This window comes from Puntigrus tetrazona, chromosome 16 (assembly GCF_018831695.1).
Source record: "Puntigrus tetrazona isolate hp1 chromosome 16, ASM1883169v1, whole genome shotgun sequence".
NCBI lineage: Eukaryota > Metazoa > Chordata > Actinopteri > Cypriniformes > Cyprinidae > Puntigrus > Puntigrus tetrazona.
In genome coordinates, this window is record NC_056714.1 from 8081252 (window position 1) to 8093062 (window position 11811).

At 36.7% G+C, this 11811-nt stretch overlaps 1 protein-coding gene across 2 annotated transcripts; it reads right to left on the reverse strand.

Annotated features, from left to right (window-relative positions):
• Nucleotides 1-1654: 1654 nt before the first annotated feature.
• On the reverse strand, nt 1655-11204 carry mkxb (mohawk homeobox b). 2 transcript variants are annotated; one of them, XM_043260483.1, is made up of 7 exons: nt 11050-11204; nt 10546-10799; nt 9318-9465; nt 7021-7174; nt 6583-6906; nt 2524-2557; nt 1655-2441 (listed from the first exon to the last, which is right to left on the reverse strand). In XM_043260483.1, exons 2-7 carry the CDS (start codon nt 10737-10739, stop codon nt 2249-2251), a joined length of 1047 nt encoding a protein of 348 aa, XP_043116418.1. In that variant the 5' UTR covers nt 10740-10799; nt 11050-11204; the 3' UTR covers nt 1655-2248. The 2 variants fall into 2 exon arrangements, with proteins under 2 accessions (XP_043116418.1, XP_043116417.1); XM_043260482.1 differs by having other exon boundaries at nt 10546-10844.
• Nucleotides 11205-11811: the final 607 nt, after the last annotated feature.

Genomic DNA, 11811 nt, shown 5'->3' on the forward strand with positions numbered 1-11811 from the left:
GCTAGTTCTCCATTTCGTTTCGAGGTGTTTTACTATTTGCATTGGGCTCTCCGTGTTGATACAGCGGGTGCAGTTGACCACTGAATCATTCTAGATGAGGGCAAGGCCAGAAGAATGGTGAATAATGTGCTTTAGTCTTCCTTGAAGCGTGGGTGGGGAGAAAGAGGGCTCGAGAGCGAAACACTGAGCATGTGGTCAGGACCGTAAGTAGATACGCTGTAGGGCAGACCGTCTCGTATGTTCAGTTCCAAATTCTTACTGCTGGCTGAACCGTTTTAAAGCATCCACCGAGACTAAAACGCACCGAACTGTTCAAACAACTTATCTAGGAGGCTTATCAGGTACATGAAATGCAAATGCTTATCCAATATGGCCTAGTACAAGCGGCTGAGCTCTGTGCAGATGTCAAGGGAAATAGTTTTGACATGGGCAGTGCTATTTCCTTATCAGATCGAAGTGTTAGTTGATTTTAACCAAAAGTGTCTTCAACTCTTTATATTCAACTCTTAGGGGAAAAATATGGTCAGTTTCTGCCGTAAATAAATGGTGATTGTCATGTCTTTCTATTAAAGGGGTCGTATGATGTGGTTTCTGTTTTTCCGTTTCTTTAGTGCGGTACGCAGCTTTGTGTGCATGTATAAGATCTGCAGATTTTACAAAGCTTAAAGTCTCTAGGAAAATTTTTTATTCTATATAAAATTGAAGGCTCATCCAAACCCCTGATTAAACCACACCCCCACATGTCTACGTCACAATGCGGTAACATTTGCATAATGTAGCCCAAATGGCAACGCAAAGAAAGAAGGAAAGCACTTTATTTGGATTTCTGAATGTAGATGCAGTTATGAATCGTTAAGATTACTTAATGATAACCCAGTTGTTTGAATTTTTAAAAAATGGTCAGTTTCCGACTTTGCTCTGATAATCTGGTGCTTCTGAATTACCGTGAGTAAAGTATGTGTTGTCTGTTCCTCTTTTGGATTTGAAGTGATGATAAAACTAAGGACATTATTTACTGTCTTTAAATTTATTTTGAAATCTGAGCTCTGAACTTTTTTTGATTTTCCTTTTTGTTTTGTCACCTCCAAACTTTCAGTATTTAATAATCACAAACAACAATAAAAGCATTCTCTAGCACTTTTGTTCACGGTGTTTTCTTTGTACGGCTCAATCTGAATTAAATCTAAACAGAAATATTATAAGATTACAAAACTATAACTATAAAATTAAAAATGAAAACTAAAGGACCAAGAATAAGTTAACTCAAAATATTAATAGAAACTGTAACAATACATAAACAATACTAATATAGCGCTTAATTCCTCTGAAGAGTGACTTTATATATTGCAATTGTGATTTTATTTCTTGCATTATACCTTACAAGTACATTTTTGTTTCTTGTTACTGTGCTTTTATATGCACAGTTGAGACTATACAGTATATCTATATCTTATATCATGCAATCATAAGTTTATTTCTGATAATTGTTATGAACTGTTCTAATAACATAGTGTTATTATATATCTCATAATGTGACCCTTATTTAAACATTATGTCACAGTTATGTCTTTCTATTTTTTACTTTGAGTTAACGAGAGGAGCAAATTTAATCAAAGCACATTTGTATTCTATTTAAAAAAAACTTTATTAGCTCTCATTTGACTGAATTTTGCATGATTATCTTCACAGGCAATGGCCCAAATGAACTTAAAAGCCATCCAATAACAAACCAAAGGTTTGTTAAAAAAATTCAAAAAAAAAAAAAAGAATATAAAAAAGAAAGAAAAAGAAACTTCCTCTATATGCAATACTTAAACACAAGAACCCACATGTATATGCCATTGCCATAGGATGACAACAATCCTGTGTCGATTAAAAATAAAATTAACATAACTTAGGAAAATTGAATATATATATGAATATATTACATTTTAGCTACTGACAAAAATTGTATTTCAGAGTCTAAATCGGAATAAGATCATATTTTTGTGCTTCTGTGTTTAGTTGTAGTGATCTTCCACACATCAAACTTTCTTCACTATGTCATTTTTCATTGGACAGTGGTACGAAAAAAAAAAGGAAAAGAAAAAAATAGGCACGTTGGTCGGTCAACATGTAGTTTTCCTCCTAGAAAAGGCTGTTGTGGATCGTTTTCAACAAAATTATTGCATGTAGTACATACTCAAGTGTTCAGGTAGTCTTTTAGTAATTATGACAGAGTACAGAGCGCTGTCCAGTCTGTTAGCCACTAATGTCGGGGTTGTATGGGTACTTTGACAGTCTTAATCTCTGCTATATGGGAAGACTTCTGGATGATACAGCTGGTTGTGCCCGACGTTGAGGTCTCCTTCCCTTGGGCCAGGTTGGTCAGGGCCATGGCGGCATGGAGCTCTTTCCAGTAGGTCTCGTTATTTCCTCCTCCGCCACCTTTGCGAGCACCGCTGTTGCCAAAATAGGGAGGAAACGGTTAATGAGGAGGTTTTAGCAGTACTTAAAAACCGCATGATTCAACGGCGTTCTTACCTCTCACTTTGGCGCGTGCCGCAGTCCAGCGTCACTGAAAACACAGTTTGGTGAGATGAGTTATAAACTGGATATTCGAGCTGGATTTTAAAATAGCCACAAAAGCTACTTGGCCGAAAGCTGGCAAGTCGTTTATGCCGCTAATGAAATATCCCTGAGCTGCTCTGCTCCTCGTATCGATGGAGCCGACGGGTAAACATGTTTTCGCGTGTGCACATGTGTACATGGGTGAGTAAGTGGGTGTTTGTCGAGCTCAGGGAGATTTAAGTGGAGCTCTGCAGGCTGTGCCTACAGCCGCATTCATGTGCTCCGGCCAAAACAAATGCAATTATGCTTCCCCTGCGCTCTCGAGATGGAAAAAGCATATCTGCTCTGTGTCAGAAACGGACACGTTGTTCCACCGCTCTGCAACTGATTTGCATTTTTTTAATTATTACACCTTTTGCTTTGACTAATGACTACATAAATGGTCGTGACGCCGTGTTAAAGGAACGGTCGATCCGACGTGAAAACGTAATCGTGTCGTTCCGATCCTTTCTTTCTTTTGTGCAATACAAATAAAGACGTTTTGTTCGTGGAAGACAAGCAGTGGAGTTACATTTTAAACTCCAAAAAGAATGCAAAAGCAGAATAAAAATGATTCATGCAACTTGTGCAGTCACACTTTAGTTTGGGAACCAATTCTCACATCTAACTTTTAACTACTTATTAATAGTCAGGTAGTTTTTAAGTTTAGAGGTTGGGTTAAGGGATCTAAAATGTGGTCATGCAGAATAAGGCATTATGCTTATTACGTACTTATTCTATCTATAATCTAACCAAATACTTAAACTTAACAACTGCCTTATTAACTATTAATAAGCAGCTAATTAGTTTTTGGTATTAAAAATCAATTAGAAAGATCAGACTGTTTACGACTCATTATTCAGGGCTCTATATAGTAAATAAAGTGCGTTTTGTTTCTCAGATAAAGCTTCAAAGTCTTGGAATAAAGGGCGTGATTGGTATGGAATAATTTTAGCATAGCTTGATAGCTCCATTCCTTTTCTTTGCAACTGAAACAGAGTGATGGGTACATTCTTCAAAATAAATAAGGCTTTGGAACAAGGGTGAGTAAATGAAGACAGTATATAGACTAAGCAACTAACCCAGTCATTGTTAGTGAAGTATTCTTAGCAGTTAATATGCTGTCTTCACACAACCGTTCGGAAAATGAACACTTTTTACGCTATCTGATATTGCCAGCAGTGCGAAATGAATGACAGGAAACATCATGTTTGGTTAGATGAGGGAGGACAGCTCAAACAAATTGAGATCCATGCATTAAACATCCATTGACATTATAAATTTATTTTCAAAGTCATCTTTTGGAATGGGTTTAAATAACGTCCTTTGTTCAATGTACATAAATTGGTTTATAATAGTAAAGCTGTCTCTCTTTTCTGCTGAAAGCACTGAGATCTGTAAAGAAAAATCTCTCTTATGGGAGCTATGAGGGGGAAAATTGGACGACAGTCGCGAGCGCACAAAATGCAATTTTCAATATTCTTTGCCTAAAACATCTCCAACTCGGATTTCTTAAACAGCATTTGTGCCAAGAACTACTATAAACCATTAATAAATCATTTGGCTCTGGTTCCTTTGTGCTACTGAATGTCTCTCATCTTTTTAACTTCACTTCTATTGTCCACAGATGCTTTGGATTGACTTAACCTGTAAAAAAAAGAAAAAGAAAACACACCAATTCCTCTGGCTAAAGACAGGAGGGCTCTATTAAGCAAAATCAAATTAGCTATGAACTGAGATCATATAAAACAAATCTAGAAAAAAAACAGAGATAAAAATGGGTTTTGATTGAATTTTAAATGGGGAAAAAAGAAAGGAAAGAATATTCTCGTATTGCAAAATATTTCGGTTATGTGTCAAGGTAATCTGCAACTATGTGCCGCATGGTGGTTTTATTCTGGGAATTCCAACAAACTCACATTTAAAGTTACCATAAATAGCTGTTTGTCTGCATTGTAGCATATTTTCAAGTAAAACAGTGAGTAAAAAAAGTCGACTGGATGCAAAAGCCTGAATGAATGCCTTCGCTAGGGTATGCTTATCGGACAGCAATGTGCTGAAAATAGAAAAACTGTGTCCTTTGCATATTTCATTACATTTTAACGAAAGATTTCATAGCAAATACACAACGAAACGCTCATAATAAGACCAGGAACATGCATTAAGTAAGGACTTGTTTAAATTTGACTTTAACAACTCCAGCTAAAAAGACACATTTTCACACGATAAAAATGATGTTTGAGAGTTTTTTTTTGTTTTTTTTTTGCGGAGATGCCTCTGTGTGACACACAGTGGTCGAAAGTCTTGTAAATGTTCCCTCGTCTCTTTTAAAATTCTATCGCAAGCTTTAGAGCACCATTCTCACAGCTATCAGTAGCTAAGCATTTGATCCATTCCGAACTATTATTATGTGAAAATATTGACCTTTTTGTTTTATGATATTTTTGGTGGAAAACGAGTGGTTTTTCATCCGAGGTGTGTCTCGGGGTCAGGGGCACGCTTCGGTGAAACAATGACATCGGCTGATTCGTTTGTAACCGCTACATGCAAAATCAATGAAGAAAATATTTACGGCTAATCATGTTTTTGATGGCAATGACGACATCACAATGGAACAAGTCTAGAAGCAACAAAATTTTAACAGCTGCCAGCTGTTTTCTTCATATCCTGACAGGCTCTCTTTTTACAGTTGGTTTGAGTTAACAGCTTTATTGTTACTTTATACATTTACTATGTTAAGGTTTAAGCAAGCTTAGTTAAAACAAATAACTACTAAACTTTATTTTTTAAAAATACAAAAGCCAGGATTGTGACGCAGCATGTAAAAAAAGGCTGGAAATTCTTTAGTGAATAATAATGGGTTATAAATTACATTTTTGTGAATATTCAATCATCAATCCAGTCTGTTCCTCGGGCAAAGCTGTCATATGGTAGAATACTTGTTGTATGAACTCAATTTTTTTATAATTTCTTATTTTCTTATTTAGATCAATGGTGGCTGTTCAATATATGGAAAAGCACAGCTCGGTCATTCTCAATAATAGCTTTTTCCGCGAAACATTCTTTAAATGAGCTCTTTGTAATTTCCTGTTAATTTTAATGTCCTTGTCATGTGTTTGCAAAAACTTTCAAGTGGACAGTGAGGCAAAAAGAGGTGGTTCTTCTAAACAGGCCAAACGTAGTTAACTACAGGCCGCATAAAACATACATCTAATTGATAAAAGTACATTGTTCTCTGTGGTAGCACATAACTGCGGGTAAACCTGTTATAGGTTGCATTGTTAGGTTGCTTAATTTCATCACAAACACCTGCATGTTTTTATAGACTCATACTTCATAATAAATGAAAAAAAAAGCAGAGCATTCCTCCATTTTCCAAAAACGAGACCGTTCCAATAGGGCACAGGAGCAAAATAAACAGAGCAGTAGAACATTTTGAAATGTTGAGGTGGAATTATGTTAATGATGAATTAGACTCAACTCCTTTGGCAACACTAAAGCATTTTCTTTCATGAGGCATCAGCAGGTGTTCCTACAACCGTCGAGCCCAAAAACGTTCCACTCACTAATCAAACCATATGCGACCACAGCTTTACATTCAATTCAATTATTAATTCTAAAGAAATTCACAAAATCTTTCATTGCGTTTGTCTCCATTTTTTGTCCTGTAGATCGATTTTTTTAATAAGAAGTTTAGCTGAATGTTGATCAGAGATTATAATGCTGGGGAAAAAAAGTACTGTGGAACTTCTCATATACCTGTAGTTTATACAAAGTCCTCTGAATCCATAAAATAGCTTTGTCTAGGAAACAGCCCTATAGAGCATGAGATAAATCGTACAAATGATGAGTTCCATTGATCTAACATCTCACAAAAAAGGGCAACAACACTGTTTTGAAGACCTCCGACGAAAAGCACAGCAGCAACTATATGACAATATCCTCTTTAAGTGATTGCATTTTTGAATCTTGAAAATTCGGGACAGCCCTTACCTGTACGGTAGGTGAAGTTTGCCTCAGCTTCTGAAGACGGCGAGAGAAAATCATCCTCATACTCGTTGGAACTAAACGATCCAGAATGGTTCCTCTTCCGAGAGTCCAGAACTTTTTCGGAGGCCATCACATGCCGAAGGGAATCATTTAGATAGCGGTTTAGCAAGCTGTTCTTGTATTTTGGTGGAGACACATAATCATCACAAACCGAGGGGTCTGCGCTACGCCCCACCCCTTTGCCTCTGCTGTCCTGAATAACGGTCTTGTGCGTTGGCCTGTTATAGTCTGATTCGCTGGCCTGAATCTGTAAAGGATTCTCCCCATCTGTGGAACATAATTTTTTACAGTTTTAGTTTTGGCACAATTCGTTCTTTTAGTTTTTGAAGGCCAGAACACATTAGAATGTCTATGGAATAGGTAAATGACTTAAATCTGTACCGTCTGACGTTGTGTCATCGCTGCTAATGCTGAGTCTCTCGGCATTGCCTTGTACATATTTGTTGTACAGCTTTATGCGTAGGGCCCAGCTCAGGTCAGGCTGTCGAACTGTGTTCTTGAGCCTACGCCTCGCATTTGCAAACCAGTTGGAGACCTGAAAAACACAAACGCTTCATTGGTGAATCAGAAATCCACCTTACAAATATGACTCCTGGCACTAGATTGATCAAGGATGCATTCATACAGTAAATCACGGACGCTGTTTTCTCAGGGTTAAAGAGGAAGCGTGTTTCAGAGTTTAGTTCTAACGCCAGCTTCTGTAAAGGTACGTTGGTGCCTAAGTGCATACGTTATAGGCAGCTTGCATGTTTTAAAAGGCACGATGTATGCTGAAAAGTTTATAAGGGTTTTTAGAGCAACATATGCTCCCCTCCAGCTGACATCTATTTCAGGGAAAGCCTTGTGTATTTTAGCAAAACAATGCAGAACCACATACTGCAGCTATTACAACAGCATGGCTCCACTGGCCTGCCTACAGTCCAGTTTAAACATTTATGATGTTATTTATGCAAATAAAATATTGGCTCATGTGATTGGAAATGTAGTTTTCATTTTATTCAAATTTGAAAAACATAGTCTCAACATTTCTGGAAATAGGGTTATATAGTTACGTTGTAAATGTGTTTGGCAATAGTGAGTTTTGTCATGATTTATCTTTTTTTTTGCATGGTAAAAAGTAATCTTGCAAATAAATAATGATTCAATTAATGAAAGGAAATATAAATGTTTAAATCCCGAATCTGTGCGTCTGTCATGATGTTGGTAAAAGGCTGATTTAGGGGTAGTTCCTTTTGTTTTGTTTTGTCACAAAAACCTGCCTTCCCTGACCTAAAAAAAAAATCATAAAAAAAAGGATCATGAGCAAGGATCATGTCAAAATGATCTGGATTTCTGCTTAAGTGGATTCTAAATGATATCAGATTTTCCATCTATGTCATGATATTAAATACAGACTTATTTAACAAATAACACATGCACCAGTTTGCAGCACCATAAATTTATTGGACCAAAAATTTAAACATTTAAAATCATCAATGGAAAAAGTATGTGACCCTGAAGGATTCTGCAGTCAGATATTTCAGTGCATTTAGACTGACCTGCTCTGCAGTATCAAAAACACATTAGTGCCCCGCTCTTCAGAAGATTCTGTTTATGTGTAATACAGCTTGATCAAAAGAGATTTCAGTAGACCTCAGAAAGAGACCTGTTGAAGTTTGTAACACTGGAAGGGTTGCATAAGAATTTCCAGACTTAGCCCTTCGTCCGTTATAATCAGGACGATAGTTTACAAATGAAAGAAATTATTGTTACTCAGATGAGCATTCTTCAGCAGACCACCATTGCAAAAACACAAAAGATGGGAGAAAACGCTGAACCACCTTCAAAAAAGCACGGTGCCTGACAACTATATGCTTAAACACCAAAAACTCCCAATTGTGAAAAATGATGCCGGGAATATGATATTGTGGCTGCTGTTTTGATGCCTCTGGGCCTGGACAGTTTACAATCAGAAGGACTAATGAATTCCAAGTTGTACCAAGAAATTATACAACAGAGCTTCAGCACATCTGTCTGTTATCTAAAACTTGAAAGAGAATGGCTCATGCAACACAATAAAGACCCAAAACACAGAAGCGAACAACAATAGGGAAGAATTTGGTATTTTTATAGCAGCCAAGTCAGAGTCCTTGGAATCCAGTTCAAATTCTGCCGAGCGATCTAAACAAATCCTTTAAGCATATGCAACACTAGTATTCAAGAAACTGCGAAGATATCTTTTCCATTAATTAACACCACTGATACTGCTCACTGTTGAAACCAGATGGAAATGCCTTAAAGACCATGTTTGTCTTGAAATATCTTGATGACCCGTCACAAAATGACAAATGAGATAAACCAGTTCAGTATTTTATTGGTATCAGCAAGTGACGTGAGTTTGCAAAGTTACAGGTATGTTTTTGCAGAGGCTGATTGGGCGTGTATAATTATGCCAAAAATACAATTATAGGAAATCTTTTATCATCTTTTACTATTATTATACATCTGAGCCACCAGTGGCTTAAACGACCATTTTACGTTGCTGTGTAAGTTGTTTGCTAAACATGTCTGGATAGGACTAATAAGCTTTTTAAATCTGTGTTTTTATGTCATAATGTGCCAAATCCATCCCAGTACTCCCCCAAAACCACCCCACTCTGATCGGTCTCTTCCAGTTTCACTGTTTGTTTTGACCTCACCTGAACCAGGGTCATGTGGGAGCCCAGAGCCAGCAGTATCTTCTCAGTCTTGGTGGGGTAAGGGTTGTCCCTGTGCTTATAGAGCCACTGCTTCAGCGGCCGGGCCATATCCTGCAGGGCCTGACGTTTGTGTCGCACCTTCCCTCCACTTATCACGTAAAACAACACAGAGAGGCAAACTTGTCATTTTATATTCCAGATGTTAACGTATATGTCGCATATAATTAATTCTAAACTAAATCGTAATTGTTAGTTTCTTCATAAAACTGTTATCTCTAGCCATCTGTCCTGATATTTCACTGCATGATTTAATGGAATTTACGTAATTTTTACTGCAATATGTTGTCGCTTAACAAATACTTTTCCCCCTTAGTCGCTTTGCTGATTTTATGACAATTTTGTTATCCTTTGTGCAAAAGTAGCTGACAGAAATGACTTTTAATGGTAGACACAGTTGCTTTTTCAAAGCCTGACTTTTGGAAAACCATCAACAAAGCATCCTTACCACTCACCGCACTGTATTAAAACAAATTAAAGCATTGCCGGTGTATAATTAAAACATTTTACATGAGTGATAATGGAGAACAATGATGCTGTAAACAAAGTCCAGATCAATTCAGCTTAAATTAATGAACATGAAAAGAAAATAGCTGTTGTCCAATTGGATGATGTGGATAACCAATACCAAGACAATCAGCAGATGTCACTGTGGACCAAGTAAGTGTAATACATCCCTAATGTATCTTTACCATACACATATAATGTACCTCCTGGTCAAAATATATAACTCAATTCATTTACATAGGGTTTGAGATTCACATGTCTGTCTTTTTCCTATATTGGTGTCTTTAAATAAGAGTACAAAATATATGTCAGTGTTGATGTATTTATAGGCTACGTTGTTCTGCTTTCCTGAATATTAGGAGAAAGGAGAAGCATCCATTTACATAAACCACCACCATCATCATTATCATTCTACTTCTTAATATTGAATAAAGCTGGCTGGTTACATTACATTTACAACAGAGATTACATTGACATTTTTAATACTTGAGATTAAAAGTTCAAATCAGTACTCTTCACGATTATTTACTCATGTGGGGTGCTTAAACACGAAAAAGGCTGCGTCCATTTAAAGCAGCTACGCTACATGAACTAATAGTGAATTAAATCCAGTCACAACGACAAAGTTGCACGCGCGGTCATTTTGACTGACACACACACATACCCATTTCTCCTGTGTTTGAGAGCTTCGGTGCCACCCATCACTTTGTGGCCGGTCAGTAAATCTGAATGTTGTCCATCAATCACCTCTAAATAGCTTCTGCTGGTTCTCTCCACGTTCTGTCCGCTTTCTTCAAAACGCAGCTGATCAAACTTACTGAAGACCGTCGTGTTCATCGCTGCTCGCGCTGCATTCATTAACTGCCATGTGCCATATGATAATGTAGCTCCAAAGACCGTACAGGAAATGTCCTTATGCTGGTATAATTGAGAACGAATGGGTTGTTATTTGAAATTATTCTCCTGGTTTAAAAAAAAAAAAAAAACATATATGTTTGCTACAGGCTAATTGCATTTTAATTCAATATAATAAAAAAATGCGTAAAATGAATATAACGCATTCAGTAAATAAACACAATATGAGCAATGGGCGAAGTATTATTTAAATACTGAGTACAAAAAAAGTCAACTTAGCAAGCAATACCGACTGTAGCAAAAATGTACTTACAAAGTTATCCTGTTAGTCGCTGAACTACGAGGACACTATAATTTGAGTGTCTTCCATCCCATCCGCTCATATTCAACAGCACTGCGCTCAGCTACTGCAGCTCTCCGCTATATCAGCCCGACTCTGGAGGGTTCGAAACCCCGGAACATGAATACAGCGCGAATCTCGTCTTTCCCAATGAGTCTGGCGGGCTCGTGTCCATTCAGCTACTGTGCGTCTGGCTGCGAGCGGGACTGGATCGTCTCCAGAGGAGTTCTCATATGTAACCTGCTTATTTCACGGATAACATTTTATAGGTGCGTTGGTGAGGCTCAGCTCAGCACCGGCAATTAACTAGGACCGTCTGGTTTAAAGGAAAAAAAAAGAAGAAGACACAAACAGGCGGTTTTTAATTCTGTTACATTATATATATATATATATATATATATATATATATATATATATATATATATATATATATATATATATATATATATATATATATATATATATATATATATATTCTTTGAATAAAAACAACAACAAACCTTTTTCCTTCTGAAAAATATATTAATAATAATAATAATAATAGGTTATTTAGTTCATAAATAGTCATTAAGACATAAATATCACACTGGATACATGAAAGACAGGACACAAACATTATTAGCATATGCAAATCATAAACAATTATTCCATTCATCTAAATCTTACAATATGTAACTACATTTTTAATAGGTATGTTCACAAACAAATGAATAAAACTTAATATTTTGCATTGTT

What these genes read in the sequence shown, in the direction of transcription:
- mkxb (XM_043260483.1), bottom strand. Translation starts at nt 10,739, where the DNA reads ATGAATGCAGCGCGAGCAGCGATGAACACGACGGTCTTCAGTAAGTTT. An exon ending in CCCACATGACCCTGGTTCAG is followed by an intron (nt 7,175 to 9,317) that starts GTGAGGTCAAAA and finishes TGTGTTTTTCAG; the next exon opens with GTCTCCAACTGGTTTGCAAA. An exon ending in AAACTTCACCTACCGTACAG is followed by an intron (nt 2,558 to 6,582) that starts GTAAGGGCTGTC and finishes CTGTGTTTTCAG; the next exon opens with TGACGCTGGACTGCGGCACG.